Raw genomic sequence first — 23,599 nt, 5'->3', positions numbered from 1 at the left:
GGTGAGTAGGTTTACTAGTTTTCTTTGTGGTTAACATGAACATTAACTTCCTAAGTTTAAAACAGTCTGTTATATCTTGATGTCTCCTTGACTTCCTCTACACGTGGAAGTTCTGTAACTACACCATTTATTCCCTCTTCTTATTCTGAAGTTGTCGTAGTTTACAAATTGACATCTCTGATTTCCTGTTTTCAGTCTTGTAGCTTTATTTTGTTTTTGAGAATTCTTTATGTGGGTATGTATCAGGGTGATGTTGTCATGTGTATTAATTTCACATTGTTGTCTGATGTTGTTGGTTTTCTGTCCAAAGAACTCCCTGTAGTATTTCTTGTAAGGTTGGGCTGGTTTTTACAAGTTCCTTTAATTTCTGTTCATCTGGGAATGTCCTAGCTTTACCTTCATATTTAACAGACAATTTCGCTGGCTAATAATTCTAGATTGACTTTTTTTTTCTTTCAAGGCTTTATAAACGTCATCCCATTGCCTTTTTGCCCACCTGGTTTCTGCTGAGAAATCGGAGCTTAGTCTTATTGGTTCCGCTTTGTAGGAGGGAGTTTGTTTTTCCTGAGCTGCTCTCAGGATTCTTTGTCTTTGGTTTTGGAAAGTTTGATTATGATATGTCTTGGTGAAATCTACCTTGTATGGGGCTCCCTGAGCTTAAATGGCTGTCTTCTTGTCTTTCACAATGTTAGGGAAGTTTCCTGTCAGCAAATCTTCAAAAATTCTCTCGGCTTTTTTTTTTTTGGGGGGGAGGGGGTCTCTCTCTCTTTTTAATTAATTTTCATTGTGCTTTAAGTGAAAGTTTACAAATCAGGTCAGTCTCTCATATAAAAATTCACATACACCTTGCTATACACTCCTAATTGCTCTCCCTCTGATGAGATAGCATAGTATTTCCCTCCACTCTCTCATTTCCTTTCGGGTAGCTTCTGGCCCCCTCTGCCCTCTCATCTCCCCTCCAGACAGAAAATGCCAACATAGTCTTGTGTGGCCACTTGATCCAAGAAGCTCGTTCTTCACCAGTCATTCCTTGGAAACCCTGTGGGGCAGTTCTACTCTGTCCTATAAGGTTGCTATGAGTCAGAATTGACTTGATGGTAACGGGTTTTGGTCTTTGGGTTCTGCTTTGGAATTCAGATCATGTATAAATTCTTCCTTGTGATAGTGTCCCACGTAACTCTTAGACTTTCTTCATTTTTCTACATTCTCTCCTGATTGTTCCCCCAAATAAACTAGTGACAAGGGATTTGTCCTCTATGTCACTGATTCTGTCTTCTGCTGATTCAATGCTACTCCAATGTCCTTCCATTGAGCTATCTATTTCTGAAATTTTATAATTAATCTTCTGGATTTCTAGTTGCTGTTTTATATGGTTTCTATTTGTTTTGTCATTTTATTCTTTTATTGAATCCTTCCAGTTTTGTCTGTGTTTTCCTTGATCTCTTTCTCAATCTCTTGTAGGATCCTACATATAAGTCTTCTGAATTCCTTATCAGGTAATTCCATTACCATTTCTTCCTTGGGAAGATTTTCATACCTTTCTAGAATCTAATTTTTTTTGTAGATCATCATATGGAGTTTTGATTTTATTCTAAGTACAATCAGTAGCCATTAACAGGTTTTTTTTTTTTTTTTAACTTTGTGGTACAGTTTACAGACAGTAAAATGCATTCATTTTAAGCATATAGATTAATGAGTTTGACCAATGCATACAGCCATACAAACATCAGCCCAATAAATAGGTAGAAAATTGATTCCTTGTACATCTTTCCAGTCAACTTCCCTTCCTCAACTCTGGCCCTAAGGAACCATTGCTCTGCTGACATTAGATTCTTTTCTAGCTCACATAAATGAAACTATACAGTATGTATTCTTCTGTGTCTCTCTTCTTTCACTTAGCATGATTTTGAGATTCATCCAAGTTGCTGCCTGTATTAGTAGCTCATTCATTTTTAATGCTGAATAGTATTCCACAATATAGATATACCATAATTTGGTTAGTCTTTCATCCATTGAAGCCTTTTAAAATAGGGAAAAGACCTGATTTGGTTTTAAAGCTTACTCCACCTGCTGCGTGAAAAATGAATTGGAAAGGTACAACAGGGTTAGTATGTAAGCCAATAAAAAGCCTGTTCTGAGTCTAGGCAAGAGTATAGTAGCTTGAATTAGGGAGCACTGTGCTAGTTTGATGTTAGAATCAAACATACCTATATCCAATTCCTAGTAAAGTCTACTTCATTCACTTTTCCGAGTGAGTTCTCATCTGTAAAACTCAACACAGAGTTTTCCTCTTGAGGAGTTTTCCTCTTGAGAGAAACTGAGAATACATGCTTATATTTAACCTACCAGAATGTGAGTCCCATGACAGCAGGAAATTATTAAATCCTAAGCACCCAGAACTTTGTCTGGGACACAGTACGTATTTAAATGTTTTTCAATTCTTCTCATCCTTTTTCCAAGGGTGAATGTAAACTATGCAATCTGACACTTTTTTTCTTCTCTTCCTCCAACCCCAATTGAGAAGATGCACAAACATTATTATGGAAGTCTGCTGAATGCAAATATTGTGGAGGCAAAAAGATTGAGAACCTCTAGCCTAGCACACAGGACAAATGCAGCTCAAGTACTCAACCAGCAATTAGTCTTCAATAGGAGAAAAAGCTTCAATTTATTCTAAGTAGAACTTTAGTCCTGATGGCATTCTAAGGTTTTCTCAAACCTTCACAACATTAAAGCTTATGGCCTGTATTGAAATGTCAATGAGTCAGGAAGCAAATGGCTCTTTGGTGAAGACATGGCTGGAAAAAAGTGCAGCTCTTGGTTTAAAATGGCACAGACTTCTTGAAATAGTTTAACCTCTGTATCCGAGTCTGGATGACTGTCTTTGACCTAAAAGGCTCAATAAAGATTTGTGACTGAAAGGAGAAAAACTTCCTCCTCACAATTAACCCTTACCTTCTTAACCTTTCTGGGGAATCATCAAATCCTGAATGTTTATGATCTCCCTTCTTTGTTCACTAAGCCAGTAGTTACTTGTGGTCATATTTATTTAGTAACGTCTACAAGCTTTGTGATATACCAGTATGAACCTGATGCTATTATTCATCTTCAAGTCCCTGAATGATGCAAATGGTTAATACGCTCAACTGCTAACTGAAAGGCTGGAGGTTGGAATCAATCCGAGGTGCCGTGAAAAAAATGCCTAGTAATCTACTTCCAAAAAAATCAACCACTGAAAACTTATGGAGTATAATTCTACTCTGACACAAATAGGGTCACCATGAGTGGGAACTGACTCAACACACAACTAACTGGTTTTGTTTTATTCTGGTTTATTATCCACCTTAACCTGTATGATTCATTCTCTAATAAGCCTGATCTGTTTTACCTAGAAGGTCTTGTCATCTATTTTCAATAGTTATATGGTGGCTCCCTTTAAATTTGGTGTTGTATTAAATAATGCTGATAGGTTTTCTGATGTATGTTTGCTCTGTGGGGTGTGGCTTTGCAGATTGTTGGCTTCATTTAAAGGGTAACAAGGTATGATCATTTTGTTGGGGAATCTTTAGGTAATGTCTCTAGGACTGCTTAGATTTCTCAGAAAGGATATTCTTCTATTGTGCATGAGAATACACATCTGCTGCCAGCATTATGGGAACTAAGTGGGAAACAAAGTTCGGGGGGAGGGGATGTCACAATATTCAGGATGTATGTCCATGTTCACTCAATCCTCTCTCCTGGTGTCCCCCAGTCCAGAGATTATTTTATCCTCTTCACTTTTGACAGGATGGGACAGAGAAAGTCAATTAGTTCTGAAGAATGAGGGAGGGGTATGAAGAAATTCTTGCAGAGATTCTCAACCAATAGTTCAGCTTTTAGGCATTTCTCAAGGGGTCTACAGCTGATAGTTACTGAGACTTTTAAAAGGTTCTGCAGTGATACCAAGAAACAGCTCTGTTTTTCCTACTGCCAGTTTAAGATTCAGCTTTCTTCAGTAGCTAAATCAATTAAAATTCATCTTTCAGCTTTTCATTTTCCAAAATACTTTTTCCTCTCTTTTTCATTGTGGGTTTGTGCCCCTAAAAAACAAAACAAAAAAAAGACCTCAAGTTTGGTAGATTTTGAGCTGAGAAGAAAATGTGCATATTTAAGCTATCATCTTTACCTGAAAGTTATAAAAAGTACTTTCCTCAGTAATCTCCTCAAAAAAGGTATACTTGTGATATGTTCTCTGAATCCTTACTTATTTTAAAATACCTATTTTTCATATTGAAAAATAAAGGATATTTTAGTTGGGTATAATATTCCTAAGCCAGGGTCTTTTCTATGCTGTAGTCTGAAAATTCTCGGATTCTACTTTATTTGCATTTGGTTTGGTTTTCTTTCTAGAAGAAAAAATTAAAAATTTTTTTTTTTGTTCTTGATGTCTAGAGGAATTGTTCTGTTTTATTAATCCTATCTGAAAGTCAATGAGTTTTTCCAACACGTTAAAGCTTTCCTAAGAACAGTGAAAACCAACTCCCCTATTATTTCTTTTAAAGTTATCTTTCCTTTGTCTACTTTTCTTTTTGTGAAACCTCTATTATCTTTTTACATGTGAAAATCTCTTGGATCTTCCCTCCACATCTCTTATTATTTTCCTCATGCCTTTTTGCTACGTATTTTGAGATACTTCTTCCATTTATTCCTTTGAGTCACAAATTTGGTTCTTAGTAGAAACCATTCTTTCACTTTGAAAGCTAAAATGTTTTATATATTTTTTTTTTAAATCACTCTTTTTAATTCAATGGAAACTTTCTCTTCTAATTTAATATCCTCAAGTGCCTCTTACTATTTTTCAGTAAGCACAGTCATCTGCCACCTGTCCTCGGTGATTGTTTTTGGTCTTCCTCCCTAGATGGCTAATCCTTTTCCTTTGTACACTCATGGCTCTGTTTATTCTCAATAATCAGGTCAAAGGATTAGGGTCAGTGGTCTGCTAGTAAATGGGCAACCAACTGATGGAGGGGGAGAGCTTAGAAGAGAAGCCCGGTGTGTCACATTTGCCCATGTCTGATTTGAAACTACCAATGTTGTATCACGAAAAATGGATTAGGAAGAGATACACACAATGGCTCTCATGAGGATAGTACAGGCCCAATACACAGGACCCTTAAAGAAGTTTCACAATAATCTCAACCTTACCTAGTCCTTGAATCCTGTCTCAATTTCCTAAATCAAAATTGATTTCTTCTTTCTCTGCTCTCAACACATTTTGCTTATATCTTATATCTTTATTTAGCACTTATTTTACCCTGTCCTGTATGTACTTAGTTCTTTACATGTTTATTTATCTTAAGATGTAAACTTCTTAAGGGCAGGGAAAAGAAATTATTTATCTTTGATTTCCTTCTACAGCCTACACCAATTATATGTTTAGTGGCTTTAAATAGTGAATTTTTAAAGGTCACAGCTCAGTCAAAATATCATATTACAACCTATAAAGGTATAAAATACTTGACTAAATTCAGTAGGAAAAGAGAAGTGTAAATAATGGCATACTTCCTGTGCTGAATCAAGTTTTTATCAGAAATTTGTAACTTTTCAGAAGAGAAGAGAATTCTGAAAACTTCTTTTTATGGGACTGGAGGCTAAGGTTAGCAAGATAGCAGAAAAGTAAGTCCAAAATGTTCACTATAGGCCAACCGAAAATATAGTGTTCTTCATTTTCCTTCCATTTCAGAATCAAAATATCTTCTTCCTCATTTTCTGTTTATTTTTCAGAATCAAAGGAAAATAAATTTTCAACATCAGAATTTAGCAAGTTGACAAGAAGAACAAATTCTTGTGTATCCTATTTAACTTTAGACAAAACCATTTCAATGTTCAAATCTAAGACTCTTTAGGAAAACTGTCCGTTATTGCTAGGTACCATCAGCTCCATTCTGACTCATACCGACCCTATGTACAACAGAATAAAACACCACCTAGTCCTGCACCATCCTCACGACCATTGCTATGTTTGAGCCCATTGCTGCAGCCACCGTGCTAATCCATCTCATTGAGGGTCTTCCTCTTTTTCACCGACCCTCTACTTTACCATGCATGATGTCCTTCTCCAGGGACTAGTACCTCCTGATAACATGTCCAAAGTATGTGAGATGAAGTCTCACCATTCATTTACATTTCTAAGGAGCATTCTGACTGTACTTCTTCCAAGACAGATTTGTTCGTTCTTCTGGCAGTACATGATATATTCAATATTCTTTGCCAATACCATGATTCAAAGGCATCAATTCTTCTTCAGTTATCCTTATTCACTGTCTAGCTTTCACATGCGTATGAGCTGATTGAAAATACCACGGCGTGGCTCAGGCACACCTTAGTCCTCAAAGTGACATCTTTGCTTTTTAACACTTAAATGAATGTCTGCAGCTGTTTTTTCTCATTTTGAGTCATGCCACATCAGCAAATGAAGGTTCCAAAAGCTTTATTCCATCCATGTCATTAAGGTCGACACTACTTTGAGGAGACAGCTCTTCCCCCGTTTTATTTTGAATGCCTTCCTGCCTGAGGGGCTCATCTTCCAGCAGTGTATCAGACATTGTTCCTCTGCTATTCATAAGGTTTTCACTGGCCAATTTTTTTCAGAAGTAGACCACCAGGTCCTTCCTCCTAGTCTGTCTTAGTATGGAAACTCTGCTGGAATCTGTCCACGATGGGTGACCGTGCTGATATTTGAAATACCAGTGGCATAGCTTCCAGCATGATATAATACGCAAGCCACCACAGTACGACAAAACTGACAGACATGGTAGAAAACTGGCCTAGTCTATAAATAAATTAGAATTTTGGATAATAAACATATATATTAGAAAAATTTAATGCTGTCATAAAAATGGGCACTTGCCTATAAAGAGTGCCTAGGCTAGCTAGACAAATGGGAAGCAGATGGGTAATTCCAAAACGGCAAAATGACCCAGCCTCAAACATATGAAGAAGATCCTAGATTAGCTTTAGTTGCCACTTCCTGCTGTCTCTTTCAGGCACATGTATCAAGCAGTCAAAGTTGATACAGTTTAATATATCTAAGACCCGCTATGGGGAAAAATTGAAAAGTAGAAGAAGAGTAATCTCAAGAAAAAGAACAGGAGAGAGTAGCCATTCTGAAAAGAGTTGATGTGAAAATAACACGAGGGACTAAAATAAGAGGTTCAAAACCAAAAACCAAACCCATTGCCATTGAGTCGATTTCAACTCATAGCGACCCCATAGGACAGAGTAGAACTGCCCCACATGGTTTCCAAGGAGTGCCTGGTGGATTTGAACTGCCAACCTTTTAAGTTAGCAGCTGTAGCGCTTAACCACTATGCTACCAGGGTTTAGACATTAAGAATGGCAATTAGAGGTATGTAAATTTGAAGTCCTTATAGAGAGTATAACAATATATAGCACACCTTGATTGGAACTTTTATTATTTATGAATGTGAATCCTGGTGCAGTTGAAAGAGTACTAAAACAGGAAACAGGAATTCAAAACCCTAGGTTCAATCCCTGGCTTATTTTACTGGACATTTGGCCTTATCAGTTGTTCTAGACTTTATATTCCTTACATGTCAAATGAAGGCCCGTCTAACAATTTATGGCAATAAAAAAAAAAAATCATGTTCCTATCTGGTATATACATAAGAAATAAATTATGGTGTCCATGCTGATAATTACCTACCCAAAAAGAAATATATTAAATGTATCACATTACAATATTTAGATTTTAAGTAAATTTCTGAGTTTTAAGCGGATTCCCTTCTCTAGAGAATTTGAAGATTTTTCTATTGTTGCTAAATGTACCGCACATAGTAATTAACCCCAATTAGAAAATTTAAATGCCACATTTTCTAATATTATGTGACATTTTACCATATGAGCATATATACATACACACAGAGATATACGTGTGCGTGTATGTACATGTGTGTTTTTTATATACCTATATATACACATGAAAACCCTGGTAGCATAGCGGTTAAGTGCTACGGCTGCTAACCAAGAGGTCGGCAGTTCAAATGTGCCAGGCGCTTCTTGGAAACTCTATGGGGTAGTTCTACCCTGTCCTACAGGGTCGATAAGGTCGGAATCGACTTGTCGGCGGTGGGTTTGGTTTGGTTTTTGGATATATACACACATATATAAATGTGTACGTATATGAAATACCCCATACACATACAAAGTTTGTTACGAAGGCTCACTGAAGTTTTCAGCTGTTTTCTCCTTCTCCTTTCTGTTTCATATCACTTTCATAGAAACATAAGTGAAGCAGACATAAAATCATATGGAAATCTTGAGAGTCCATTTCACAGCTTGCTACAATTTTTAATTAAAACTTTAGAAAGGACAAAAGGCCAAAATGTTAAGTTCATAATAGAGTAAACTGGTTACCTGGGTACATGTATAGATATCCAAGGTAATCCCTTCTCACCAATACTATGGATAAGATTCCTGTTATTAATTCAACAAACAATTATTGTACCTATTAAGTTTTAGTTTCTAGGAATACAATAAAAAAGCAATAAACTAAATGGTTTCTGGCTTCATGAAACCGAGAGATATTAATAATCACACAAGAATAAAATTTCAATCATGTTAAGGTTGTGTTTAATTTTATATTTTTAGAAATTCAAAATTTCAGAAAAAGGAATCTGATGTTTCATTAGTTTTCATTTTAAGATCACAAATAGAAGACGTTCTTCATTTCCCTTGGCATCACTGATAAAACCCTGTAACACTAAAGTTTTGAAAGCATGTTCATATCAGCTATCTCCAGTTGGTCTTATGGTAACCATGTATTGCGAATTCTGAGGTGAGAAATTACTTTGTAAATGCATGTAGCAGCACAACTACATAAAGCTGACCTGAGTATATATATAGCTCCTAATATGCCTATGTGAGTCATTTCATGTATTAAAGCACTTTAAACTGATATAGAAAGCACCTGAAATTTGTAAGGGAATATCTAACCTTCATATATCCCAAGTTCAGTAGTGCAGAATGTATAGAGGGGCTTCTGGCTTTCACCTGAATTTCTACTAAGCCTCACATAAATCCTGTAATTTTCCTAATATCACACGTTGACTATGTCTTCAATACTCACTACTCTATTTTTCACTTGATGAGAATTTTTCTACTTCCTCAACACATTCGCTGATAACTTTGCCTTTTTTCTAAAATAATACATATGTATTAATAAAATGGGATGCCTGGGTGGCACAAACAGTTAAGTTCTGGGCTACTAATCGAAAGTTGGTGGTTCAAACTCACCCAGAGGCACCTCAAAGGAAGGCCTGTGGGTCTGCTTCCAAAAGATTGCGGCCTTGAACACCCTATGGAGCAGTGCTACTCCACACACATGAGGTCGCCATGAGTCAGAATAGACTCAATGGCAAGTAACAACAATATTCATAAAACAGATCGAAATCAGGTGCTAAATTTCACATGTTACTCTTTCATTTATCCAAAGTGTCATTTTTCAAATGAAAAACCATCACTTTCTTAGACATTACCATTTTCACTAATACAGTTAACATCTAGTTTTCTGAAATTTTCAGAGCAATTTTTCATGAAGATACAGTTTTTATCATGCAAGAAGAGTTTCTGTATATACCAGTATCATTGACTCTCAGAAACCAGAAAACCGGGTACGCTAATGTTCTGCCTATATGCATTGTTCCAAAACACTTAATACAAAGAATATTCCACATAGTTGAATTCCTCATTCAACAAAGGAACAGATTATCAAATTCATGATATATCTGAGTCACTCATGAATACTTAAAATTATGAATGTCAATAGTCAATGATACTCTAAATATATTCATAAATATAATACAGGGCAAAGTCTTCATTTCAAAATTTAAAAAATGTACATTATGATAAAATATACACATAATAACTTCAACACATTAAAATATTTCAATGCATACAAACCTGTAAAGCCATCGGGATAGACTTCAGAAAGAAATTTAGTGTTGATGTCTCCTTTTATAAAACGTGAGTGGGTTATCACCTCTCGAAGTAAACAAATATTATGTGTAACACCTAAAAATATAATGATTATCAGATTAAATGGGAGAAAAATAAGTTAAAAAAATCTAATTCTTATAATCCGGAAAGCTTTTTCATCGATGTTCTATGATCTAGAAAGAACCACGCAAGATTACTTACCTCAAGTAACAACAAAAACACCTGGAATTCAGGTAGTAGTAAAGCACGAAATGAAGCTTTAAAAGCTTGTGATTTCCCAGGTAATTGAATGGGGAAAATAAATGTCTTTTCTTTCCATAAATAATGGTAGAGCAACTGAATATCCATGGGGGGGCAGAGGGAATGAGCCTCAGATCTAACTCACCATACACAAAAATTAACTCAAAGTGGATCACAAAACTAAACGTAAAACCTGAAACTACAAAACTTCTAGAGAAAATATAGGAGAAAAACTTCTGTAACCGTGGGGAAGGACAGGCAGCAGATTCTTAGGCAGTACACAAAAACCATAAACCATAAAAAGAAAACAAATTATATGTCATCAAAAAAATTTTTTTAATGCCTACTCTTCAAACGACACAGATAAGAAAATGACATGGCAAGTTAGACTGAGAGAAAATATTCACAACACATATATCAAAGAACTTGTATCCAGAATATATAAAAAACCCTTAGAAACCAATGAAAAAAATGGGCAAAAGATTTGAACAGACATTTCACAAAAGAAGATACACCAATGGCCAGTAAGCACATGAAAAGGTGTTCAATATCATTATTGCTATGGATTGAACTGTGTCCCCCCCAAAACACGTATTGTAAATTCTAACCACTATACCTGTGGATACAATCCCATTTGGGAATATGGGTTTTGTTGGGTTAATGAGGCCATATCCATGTAGGGTATGTCTTAAGATATAAAAGAGCAGACTCAGCACAGAAGAAGACAGATGGGGGGGGGGGGGGTGGGAGAGTACTAACACTATCCGAAGACCAAGGAGGCAAATCAATCTACAAGCTCAATGCCAAAGATGGCTGGCTAGAGAAGCTGAGACAAGGATTTTCCCCCAGAGCAGACACTGAGAGCCTTCCCCTGGAGCTCGTACCCTGGATTCAGGCTTCTCGCCTCCTAAACTGTGAGAAAACACATTTCTGTTGGTTGAAGCCACTACTTGTGGCATTTCTGTCATAGCAGCATTAAGAAGCTAAGACAATTAGCATCAGAGAAGTACAATGAGATAGCCTTACACACCAAGTTAAGTGGCGAAAAGTGAAAGGGCTGATAACACCAAGTGACGATGGGCCTGTGGAATAACCGAAACTGTCACACACTGTAGCGGGAAAATAAAACAGCACAACCACTTTGGAATAGGTCGGCAGTCTCTTAAAAAATTAAATATATACTCGTCATATGACCCAGCCATTTCACGCCTAAGTATTTACCCAAGTTAAATAAAAACATATATCCATACAAAGATTTGTAAACAAATGTTAATGGAAGCTTTATTAGCAATAAACAAAAACTAGAGACAAACCTGAATACCCATCAACGGGTGAATGGATAAACATAATGCCGTCTTTCCATACCACGGAATTCTACTCAGCTATGAAAAGAAACGAATGACTAACAGGCGAAACGAGGATGAATCTCAAAATAATTACGCTGAATGTGATTAACTCACTGAACTGCACACTAAAGACTGGTTGAAGCAGCAAGTTTTTATTGTGATATCTATTTTAGCATAATAAAAAATATTTATGCTCAATTAAAGAAGCAAGATGAAAATAATGCAGACTGTTTGAGTCCATTAATACGAAATTTTATAAAATGCAAGCCCACCTACAGTGACAGCAGGCAGACCACACGGCTGCAGGAACACAGGGGCAGAGGGAGAATGAATGGCAAAGAGGAATGAGAAAACTTTGGAGGTGGTGGAAATGTTCAGCATCTTGATAGTGGTGATGGTTTCATAGGTTATCACCTATATGGCAAAACTCATTAAATTGCACACTTTAAATGTTTAAAAAAAAAAAAAAGCACATAATCAAGAAGAAATTGAGCCTAGGACACAATGACTACTTCAAAGTACTGGTAACTGACAGAAATAAAAAGTATTGAGAAAGTTGTAGGATACAAAAAAGTTTTACACAGAAGGAGGTATCTGATCTTGATCTTCCAAATTACAAAGTTGATAATGGAAATAAAAGGTGATGTGAGAAGGCATTTCGAATCCAGGGAAAGTGTGAGTTAGACCAAGGTTCCGTAAGGAGAGCAGGGTGACTGGAGCAAAACAGTGTAAGCAAATGGCGAGGTTTGTTAATTCCTTTCAGTCTCCTTAGCCCACTTCTACACGCTTCTAATCTGTGCCATTATGCTGCACAATAAATCTACAAAGCCTGGTTCCTGATCTTGCCATTCAAGTCTCATAAAATTCTCACTTCTATAAGATAAAATATAATGTAAGCAAAGCATAGGTGCCAGAACCAGACACTCAAGTTCAAGTATCAGACCTGCCTCTTAAGTGGTTTTAACATCTCCAAGTTTTAGTTTCCTCGTTGAAAAAGGGTGATGATAACAAAATCTACTCTGCATGATTATCATGATGCTCAATTGAGATAATGCTTAGTGCAATGACAGGCACTTAAAAAGGTATGTTATTATTATGCTCATTATTACCTTTTTGTATAGGGAAAACACAGGCCATTAAGTCCTCACGTAGATAACAAACGTCAGACAAAGCTGTATTGCATCGGAAGCCTCAGTACTGACCTCCCTAACTTACAGTCTCATGTTCTGTAAGAATGGAGCTCCATAAATCTAATTTTACACCTGTTTCTATCTAGAGGGTATATTCACACTGTAAGGCAGAAGTAGGCAAACTATGGCCTGTGGGCCAAATGTGGTCTGCTACCTATTTTAGTAAATAAAGTTTTATTTGAACACACCCATTCTCACGTTTTTACGTGTTTTTCTGTGGCTGTGTTCATGCTCTAATAGTGTTGAGTAGAAGCAACAAAGACCGTATAATCCGCAAAGATAAAATATTTACTATCTGGCCCTTTACAGAAAAGTTTGCTAACATCTGCTATAAAGTATTAATAACGTTAATATTCTGAGCTAACTAACCTGTATCTATGAGCATGTATTCTACACTTACAGCTAGATATTACGAGAAGGAAGATAAGAGCACACAATATGGTACCTGCTTTGGGAAATTTTCAGTAAGAAGTTATGGATTAAGAAAATCCCAACGAATAAAAAAGGGAGCTAAAAATAAGAAAATTGTGATACACAGACACTGAATAATTTACCTAAGCTTTAGCATATTAAAAAATATGCAAGTAATACATATACAAAATTCAAATTGTGACAGACTACCAGTTTCTCCTAAAACCCACTCTTCTTTTCTTTTCCATAGTAATAGGTTTTTAGCCGGACACAAAACCACCCATTTACAGACTCCATTTCCTCAAATGTCTTATAGCTAGACACAACAAACTGACTAATTTCTAGACAACGGAATGTAAGTTAAAGTGATGTATCCAACTCCTATCTCATCTTCTTTAAAGGAAATTGCTTGCCTTGACTTCCTTTCTTGCCTTCTTCCTCTGGGCTTCCTGATATGGCAGGAATTCAGCTTTGACCAAGTAGAAGTAGAGCAACAAGATGAAATATCTCATGAAAATAATCTCATGAAGCAGAACTGGCCCATCAACATGGATCGGCCAGACTGTTACATCAGGGGTAGAAAAATTACTATCTGATTTGGGAATCTTTGTTACAACAGCATACCCTGTACCCTAACTAACATGTGTATATGGAGAAGGGGGAAGGATATCTCTTCAGTATGATCTCCCACCTCTAAGCTAATCAATGATAATAGCTTAATACATCTTCCAGGCATTTTTCTACATAACTCTTTATACTAGGTCACATTAGCCACCATTTACAAAATTCTGAGCATCTCTATTCCTCACTCAGGAGATACAACATGCCTACATTTTTATAAAAACCAATTCCCAGTCTATTCAACTACCTATAAACATTTAGAGAAAGATCTAAACTTCAAACATTAATACTACTCCTTTAGCTATGCAAACATCCAGTGGAAGAAGTTATCATATATAGATGATGCTGTGATAAATACCTTTTATACTACATGTCCATGACAAATGCACAATTCTCAACCTTGCTTGGCAGGTAATGACTTAGCCCATATTCAATAACCAATGTACCTAAGAGTTTTCATAATTAAGTACATTTCTAGGAGGAAAAAAGTTTCGATGGTGCCACTATATCTAATAAATCATTGCAAAAATGTGGCAAATACTTAAATTTTAGTTTACATTTGGATATATGAAAATGAACAATTGAAGGCATTATGCTAGGAAACTTAGACAAACTAGGTAGGCAAGAATTTAAGACTCGTTATAAAAATTCAGGCTATAAAAATGAAATGAATCCCTTTGTCAAATGCTTAACGAACAGACAAAACTATAGCAGTTGTGAAGAAGAAAAGAGATATGGTTTGTTAGAGGTTCATATGCATAGGAAATGAAAGATTTCATGCTGGGATAGAAAACAAAGGAAGACACCAAAGGACACAGAGATGGGTAGCTGAGGTTTGGGTAATATTATGGAAAAACTTAAATATTTAAGAACTCATTGTTGTGAAAAGTGAATAAATGCCACAGTATATCTATGAAGAGAAGTGACAGAAGGACACTATGACCAAAACGTATACGCGCAAAGGAGAGAAAGGAGCCAGATGGGGCTGAAAAGTCAAATGGGTTTGGTTAACATTTTGAAGGTCAGAGTAGCAGGGACAGGCGTTTGGGAACCATGGTTTTAGAAACCTCTAGGTCAAATGGCTTAACAAAATGTATTAAGAAAACGTTCTACATCCCACTTTGGTGAATGGCGTCTGGGGTCTTAAATGCTAGCGAGCGGCCATCAAAGATGCATCAATTGATCTCAACTCACCTGGAGCAAAGAAGAAGGAAGAACACCAAAGACATATGGTAAAGATGTGCCCAAGAGACAGAAATGGCCATATAAACCAGAGACTACATCAGCGTGAGACCGGAAGAACTAGATGGTGCCTGGCTACCACCAATGACTGCCCTGACAGGAAACACAACAGAGAATCCCTGGAGGAGCAGGAGAACTGTGAAATACAGATCTCAAATTCTTGTAAAGAGACCAGACTTAAATGGTCTGACTGAGACTACAGGGACCCCAGAGGTCATGGTCCCCAGACCCTTTGTTAGCCCAAGACTAGAACCATTCCCAAAGCCAACTCTTCAGACAGGGATTGGACTGGACTATAAGACAGACAATGGTACTGGTGAGGGGTGAGCTTCTTGGCTCAAGTAGACACGTGAGACTATGGGCAACTCCTGTCTGGAGGTGAGATGAAAAGGAAGAAGGGGACAGAAGCTGGTTGAATGGACACGGGAAATACAGGATGGAGAAGAGCAATCTGCTGTCTCATTAGGGGAGAGCAGCTAGGAGTACCTACCAAGATGTGTATAACTTTTTCTATGAGAGACTGTCTTGATTTGTAAACTTTCACTTAAAGCACAAAAAATAATTAAAAAAAAAAAACAGGTTTGGCTAAGAGTTTTATTGTCCATAGACAGATTTTACTTTATCTAAGAACTAAAGTATGTGAAACAGGAAAGATATGTTAAAAAAAAAAATACCGCGGGGGAGCCAAGATGGCAGATAGACAAGACACTTCCGGTGAGCCCTCTTTACAACAAAGACCCGAAAAAACAAGTGAAACGAGTACATTTGTGACAAGCTGGGAGCCCTGAGCTTCAAAGGAACGCTAAGAAAATGAACTGAGGGGCAGGGGGAGGAAGAGACGGTTCAGAAGGGGAGAGGAGCTAATGGACGTGAATCACACGGAACCCTCAGGGACCACTCCAGGAGCGGTGGCGGTGGGCTGGTACTAGTGTTTGGCCACAGTTTCCTCATGGAGAAGCAGCCAGCCACACAGCCTACTCACAACTCCAGAACCTGAGGAGAACGCACTCTCAGCAAAAGCTAAGTACTTATGTATATTTTAATACACCCTCACACCCACAAACCAGCTTCAGCGCCTAAATTCCCTGGGCCTGAGATATACACTGTTGAGCACCTAGAGCCATCCTCTTGGCCTTGGGGAAGGAAAAAATTTGCATTTGGGGGAAAAGATAATTTGCTAGCTCCACTAACCCGGGGAGCTCAGGACAGAAGCAGCTCCTGTCCAGGCATAAACCATCTGTGGACTTTGAGCACCATTCCCTTCTGCATGGACCTGTGTGGGCCTATTTCAGGAGAATCGGCCGTTGTAAGCAAACTCCACCATTTCAGCTGTGCAGTGGAGAGGTGGGCATTTGATGTTTGACATTGCTTTGTATATTAAACAAGGTCCTCACCTACCCACATCAGGGGCCTAAGGACTGGCACCTCCACTCAGGTCACCAAGCCACCCGCGACAGGGGTCCAAACATAACTGGTACCTCCCAGTCCTTACAACAAAAAACTCTGGGTGCCCATGGTCCATCTCCAGAACCCACCCACCTACATGCTCTAGCGAACAGGGACGTGCTTTCCTCAGAGACACTCGGGGGTCAGTTCTCAGCCTCCTGCCTTGTTTGACGTGTGACCCCTGCTGCAATCAAATACTGGTATATACATCTATCACCCCTGCCCCTCTAAGACTGTAGGACGGAGCCTGTACCACACACTTGATGATCAGCTACCTGGAAACCTAAGCTGAATTCATACAAGAAAACTGACTGGACTCCTAGACTGATATACCTGATAACAGCTCTAGGCCTCTGGGGACAGGACGTCAGAGCTCCGAATACAAACATAATCAAGCTAGCTCACTCACGCAACACGTAGGGGTAAAACAAAACAAAATAAAGCAAGAAGCTACAACACAGTAAGCAAGCATAAACTAATGCAATAACTTATTGATGGATCAGAGACCACAGTCAACATCAAGTCACATAAAGAAACAGACCACGATCACCTCAACAAGTGGAAAAACATACCTTGCTCATGGATGTTGTTGTTGTTGCTAGGTGCCATCGAGTCGGTTCCGACTCATAGTGACCCTATGCACAACAGAACGAAACACTGCCCGGTCCTGAGCCATCCTTACAATCGTTATGCTTGAGCTCATTGTTGCAGCCACTGTGTCATTCCACCTCGTTGAGGGTCTTCCTCTTTTCCACTGACCCTGTACTTTGCCAAGCACGATGTCCTTCTCCAGGGACTGATCCCTCCTGACGACATGTCCAAAGTATGCAAGATGCAGATTCGCCATCCTTGCCCCTAAGGAGCATTCTGGTTGTACTTCTTCTAAGACAGATTTGTTCATTCTTTTGGCAGTCCATGGTATATTGAATATTCTTCACCAACACCACAATTCAAAGGCGTCAATTATTCCTCAGTCTTCCTTATTCATTGTCCAACTTTCACATGTATATGATGTGATTAAAAATACCATGGCTTGGGTCAGGCACACCTTAGTCTTCAGGGTGACATCTTTGCTTTTCAAAACTTTAAAGAGGTCCTTTGCAGAAGATTTGCCCAACGCAATGCGCCTTTTGATTTCTTGACTGCTGCTTCCATGGCTGTTGATTGTGGATCCAAGTAAAAGGAAATCCTTCACAACTTCAATCTTTTCTCCATTTATCATGTTGTTGCTCACTGTCCAGTTGTGAGGATTTCTGTTTTCCTTATGTTGAGGTGCAATCCAAACTGAAGGCTGTGGTCTTTGCTCTTCATTAGTAAGTGCTTCAAATTCTCTTCACTTTCAGCAAGCAAGGTTGTGTCATCTGCATAATGCAGGTTGTTAATGAGTCTTCCTCCAATCCTGATGCCCTGTTCTTCTTCACATAGTCCATTTTCTCCTATTATTTGCTCAGCATACAAACTGAATAGGTACGGTAAAAGAATACAATGCTGACACACACCCTTCCTGACTTTAAACCACTCAGTATCCTCTTGTTCTGTACAAACAAGTACCTCTTGATCTATGTAAAGGTTCCCCATGAGCACAATTAAGTGCTCTGGAATTCCCATTCTTTGCAATGTTATCCATAGTTTGTTTTGATCTACACAGTCGAATGCCTTTGCATAGTCAATAAAACACAGGTAAACATCCTTCTGGTATTCTCTGCTTTCAGCCAGGATCCATCTGACATCAGCAGTGACATCCCTGGTTCTACATCCGCTTCTGAAACCAGCCTTAATTTCTGGCAGTTCCCTGTTGATATACTGCTGCAGCCATTTTTGAATGATCTTCAGCAAAATTTTGCTTGTGTGTGATATTAATGATATTGTTCTATAACAATATAGAACAATGCTCATGGATAGGAAGACTTAACATTATAAAAATGTCTATTCTACCAAAACCGATCTATGTATTTAATGCAATTCCGATCCAAATCCCAACAATATTCTTGAATGAGATGGAGAAACAAATCACCAACTTCATATGGAAGAGAAAGAGGTCCTGGATAAATAAGGCATTACTGAAAAAGAAGAACAAAGTGGGAGGTCTTACTTTACCTGACTTTAGAGCCTATTATACCTCCACAGTAGTCAAAACAGCCTGGTACTGGTACAAAAACAGATACGTAGACCAATGGAATAGAATTGAGAATCCAGACATAAATCCATCCACATATGGGCAGTTGATATTTGACAAAGGCCACAAAACAGTTAAATGGGGAAAAGACAGTCTTTTGAACAAATGATGTTGGCATACCTGGATATCCATCTGCAAAAAATGAAACAAGACCCATACCTCACTCCATGAACAAAAACAAGCTCAAAATGGATCAAAGACCTAAATATAAAATCTATAACGATAAAGATCATGGAAGAGAAAATAGGGACAACGTTAGGAGCCCTAATACATGGCATAAACACTATACGAAACATTATTAAGAATGCAGAAGAAAAACTAGATAACTGGGAGCTCCTAAAAATCAAACACCTATGCTCATCCAAAGACTTCACCAAAAGAGTAAAAAGGCTACCTACAGACTGGGAAAAAATTTTTAGCTACGACATTTCCGATCAGCGTCTGATGTCTAAAATCTGTATGATACCGCAAAAACTCAACTACAAAAAGACAAATAACCCAATTAAGAAATGGGCAAAAGATATGAATGAATACACACTTCACTAAAGAAGACATTCAGGTAGCTAACAGATACATGAGGAAATGTTCATGATCATTAGCCATTAGAGAAATGCAGATCAAGACTACGATGAGATTTCATCTCACTCCAACAAGGCTGGCATTAATCCAAAAAACACAAAATAATAAATGTTGGAGAGGCTGTGCAGAGACTGGAACACTTATACGTTCTATTGGGTCGCTATGAGTCAGAATCGACTCGACAGCGCTGGGCTGGGTTTACACTGCTGGTAGGAATGTCAAATGGTATAACCACTTTCGAAATCGATTTGGCACTTCCTTAAAAAGCTAGAAATAGAACTACCATACGATCCAGCAACCCCACTCCTAGGAATATATCCCAGAGAAATAAGTGCCTTTGCACGAACAGATATATGCACACCCATGTTTACTGCAGCTCTGTTTACAATACCAAAAAGATGGAAGCAACCAAGGTGCCTATCAACGGATGAATGGATAAATAAATTATGGTATATTCACACAATGGAATACTACGCATTGTTAAAGAACAATGAGGAATCTGTGAAACATTTCGTAACATGGAGGAACCTGGAAGGCATTATGCTAAGTGAAATCAGTCAGTTGCAAAAGGACAAATATTGTATAAGACCACTATTATAAGAACTTGAGAAATAGTTTCAACTGAGAAGAAAACATTCCTTTCTGGTTATGAGAGGAGGGAGGGAGGGAGGGTGGGAGAGGAGTATTCACTAATTAGTAGATAAGAACTACTTTAGGTGAAGGGAAAGAGCACACAATACAGGGGAGGTCAGCACAACTGGACTAAACCAAAAGCAAAGAAGTTTCCTCAATGAACTGAATGCTTTGAAGGTCAGTATAGCAGGGACAGGGGTTTGGGGACCATCATTTCAGGGGACAACTGGCATAATAAAATCTATTAAGAAAACATTCTGCATCCCACTTTGAAGAGTGGCATCTGGGGTCTTAAACACTAGCAAGCAGCCATCTAAGATGCATCAATTGGTCTCAACCCACCTGGATCAAAGGAGAATGAAGAACACCAAGGACACAAGGTGATTACGAGCCCAAGAGACAGAAAGGTCCACATGAACCAGAGACTACATCATCCTGAGACCAGAACTAGATGGTGTCCAGCTACAACCAATGACTGCCCTGACAGGAACACAACAGATAACCCCTGAGGGAGCAGGAGAGCAGTGGGATGCAGACCCCAAATTCTCATAAAAAGACCAGACTTAATGGTCTGACTGAGACTGGAAGGACCCCAGTGGTCATGGCCCCCAGACCTTCTGTTGCCCCAGGACAGGAACCATTCCCAAAGCCAACTCTTCAGACATGGATTGGACTGGACAACGGGTTAGAGAGGGATGCTGGTGAGGAGTGAGCTTCTTGGATCAGGTGGACGCTTCAGACTATGTTGGCATCTCCTGCCTGGAGGGGAGATGAGAGGATAGAGGGGGTTAGAAGCTGGTGAAATGGACATGAAAAGAGAGAGTAGAGGCAGAGAGCAGGCTGTCTCATTAGGGGGAGAGTAATTGGGAGTATGTGACAAGGTGTATATAAGTTTTTATGTAAGAGACTGACTTGATTCGTAAACTTTCGCTTAAAGCACAATAAAAGTATATAAAAAAAGTAAAAACCAACCCCATTGCCGTTGACTCCACTCCAACTCATGGTGACCCCGTGTGTGACACAGTAGAACTGCTCTATAGGGTTTTCTAGGTTAAGATCTTTACGAAAGCAGATCACCAAGTCTTTCTTCTGTGGAGCCACTGCGTGGGTTCAAACCACTAACCTTTAGGTTAGCAGCTGATCACAAATTGCATGCACTACCCAGGGACCAACTATGACTAGATTTGTGTATTTCAGGAATCATTTCAGGTCCTATGTGGGAAAGTGATTGGGAGGGCAACACTGAAGATGGGAAAAGGAGCTGAAAATTGCAGGACATAAGCTGGAAAATGACGAGGGTTTTGTCCACAGCTAGGATGTTCATGATAAAGATGGAGAAGAGTAGTTTGGATTTGAAAGACATGTAGGAGGTAAATAATAGGGCTTGGAAATTTACTGGATAAAAGGAATGAAGGAGATGAGTCAAGTATAGCACCCACATTTCTCGCTCTGAAACGTGACAGAAGATGACATTTTTAGAGACAGGAATAGGTTTAGAGAAAAAAATATGATTTATTTTGGACAAGTTTGATTTGAGATGCCTATGAGACAACTAACTAATATCTCTAAAAAATTAGAGTTCAGGACATTGATCAGGTTAGAATGTATACATCAGAATACAGAAGTTTTCTAAAGCCAATGAGGTGAGCTTGTACATGAAGAAATCCAAAACTGAATGAGAAACAGAGAAATGCAGAATAAAATTCAAAATATGAAAATTTTTCATATACACTAATAACTGAAGCTTGGAAAGGGAGGAACTGAAAAGGATGAAAATTAGAAGACCAAAGTTCAGCAGTAATTTTATTTAAAAACAAAAAAGTCATTCTTAGGTAAAAATTTCTAATTCAGAACACTTCTATTTATAAAATTTGTTGGTTAAACAATAGCTAATTTAAAAAGGCAGTCTAAGTCTAAGGATTCTTGTCCTTCCCTCCCTGGGTTAAATAAAAATAATACTGTATAAATACTTAATATTTCGTATCTACTTTACTGCCTTTTCTGTTACAGCTTAGTGCTGGTATAAATTTTCTACCTCTCTGTGTGGTCAATTCCAAAACTTTGGAAATTAGAGTCTGTCTTCAGTGAAATATAATATAGATTTCCAAAAGAGATAATGCTAATTTGAACAACAGCAACAAAAGATCAGAGCTTATGACATCTAAAATATTAAAATCCATGCGGTTTTACAGGATAAATGACGTGAGCTATATTTTTATTCTCTATTCAAAGTAGAAGAATGTGCTGTTCTACGACATGTGACTCAATGAAACCAAAGCCAAATATTAATATACATTTTGAATATTGAAGAACAGGCCCATTCAAGTAGACAAATAAAGCACAGATTTTTAAAAATCTTTCTACTTGAATAGTGAATAGAGCATGAAAATAGAGATTTTGGTCTTGCTAAATAATGTTTCAGGAATAAAATTAATACACAAAAGTATTTTCTTTCAAATGTTCCCTGAATCAAGTATCACAGATTACTATGTAAAACCAAGTCATTATCTGTTTGTCTTTCCTAAGGAGTATTCGGTTAAATAATGACTAATGACAGAAAATCAAAATCTAGGTCCTTCAACTAATTGCTCCAGCAACTGCTATACATTAATTAATTCTAAAGCAAAAACCGAGGAATAATCAGAAAATTATTTTACACATAAAATCTCAGGAAGAACAAATAAATGGGACTACTAAGAGATACTCTACATATTTAAATATTACCACTTATACTGAGTTTACTTTCTTTTCAGGTACCAGGAGGGACAAGCCTGTTGACACAGATCCTTATTTAAACACTAAATGGATAGTGGAAGCATTCTTTGAGAGTTAGTTTATAGCTTCAACGATATTCTCAATCACATAGTCATAAAAATTATGCCTAGAAGTTTTACATTGGGAATTTCGGATGACCTCTGCCAAAGTTCACAAGGTCCCATCTGTATGTAAAATCACAACCAGGCCACAGAAGAGAGGACCCCTAGGAGCACTCTCTCCTGACAACCTGCTGGTTCCAAAACACGGGCCAGACATTAGCTGCATGCAGTGCCAGGATCAAACAGAAGCCAACAGGCACTGCTTATTTCATGGGGACGTGGAAATTAACTTTAACCAAATTTCATTTTTGCTCTAAAGGTTCTTTATCTTAACAAAAATTTGCAATCTGCTAAGAAAAAAAATATATATATACACATATATATTTTACATATATATCATACTCAGTTATAATCATATATATATACATATCATATTGAAGAATTAAGCAGTTATCAAACAAGACAGTAAATTGTTCTTCCTGTTTTGTCTTTTATAAAACAAGTTTTTTAAATCTTTTCTACCCCTCTGAATTAGTCAGATGAATGACATGTATGGAAGTAAAAATCATAAATGTATCTCTGTTTTTATTCCTTAAAAATCAGAGTAAATGATAACATTTTGGGGTGGAGGGGCTTTCTCCTCACCGGTTTATTAAACTTTTTATTTTGGAATAATTTTGGACTTACAGAAGGTTTGCAAAAACATTAAGAAGAATTACTGCATACCATTTATCCGGATTCTCCAAATAGTACCACTTTACCACTTTTACTTGCTTCATCATTCATATTCTCTTTCTACGTACACGTATCATTTTTTTTCCCCTTAAATATCCGAGAATAAGTTGGAGAGTCAATGCCACTTGACTTCCAAATACATCAGTGTAAACTCTCTACAGATACGGC

The 23,599-nt window shown here is 37.7% G+C and overlaps 1 protein-coding gene across 7 annotated transcripts in view; it reads right to left on the bottom strand.

Moving 5' to 3' along the window:
* The window catches only part of PCCA (propionyl-CoA carboxylase subunit alpha), a 534,561-nt gene that overhangs the window by 195,261 nt on the left and 315,701 nt on the right, over positions 1-23,599 (bottom strand). For all 7 annotated transcript variants that reach the window (XM_049867227.1, XM_049867229.1, XM_049867228.1 and 4 more), the window contains one exon: positions 9,961-10,071. In XM_049867227.1, coding sequence (XP_049723184.1) covers positions 9,961-10,071 — 111 coding nt within the window. The remainder of the gene's footprint in view (positions 1-9,960; positions 10,072-23,599) is intronic.

This window comes from Elephas maximus, chromosome 23 (assembly GCF_024166365.1).
Source record: "Elephas maximus indicus isolate mEleMax1 chromosome 23, mEleMax1 primary haplotype, whole genome shotgun sequence".
NCBI lineage: Eukaryota > Metazoa > Chordata > Mammalia > Proboscidea > Elephantidae > Elephas > Elephas maximus.
Note: the sequence above shows the minus strand (reverse complement) of the source record. Positions and strands in the feature narration are given on the sequence as shown.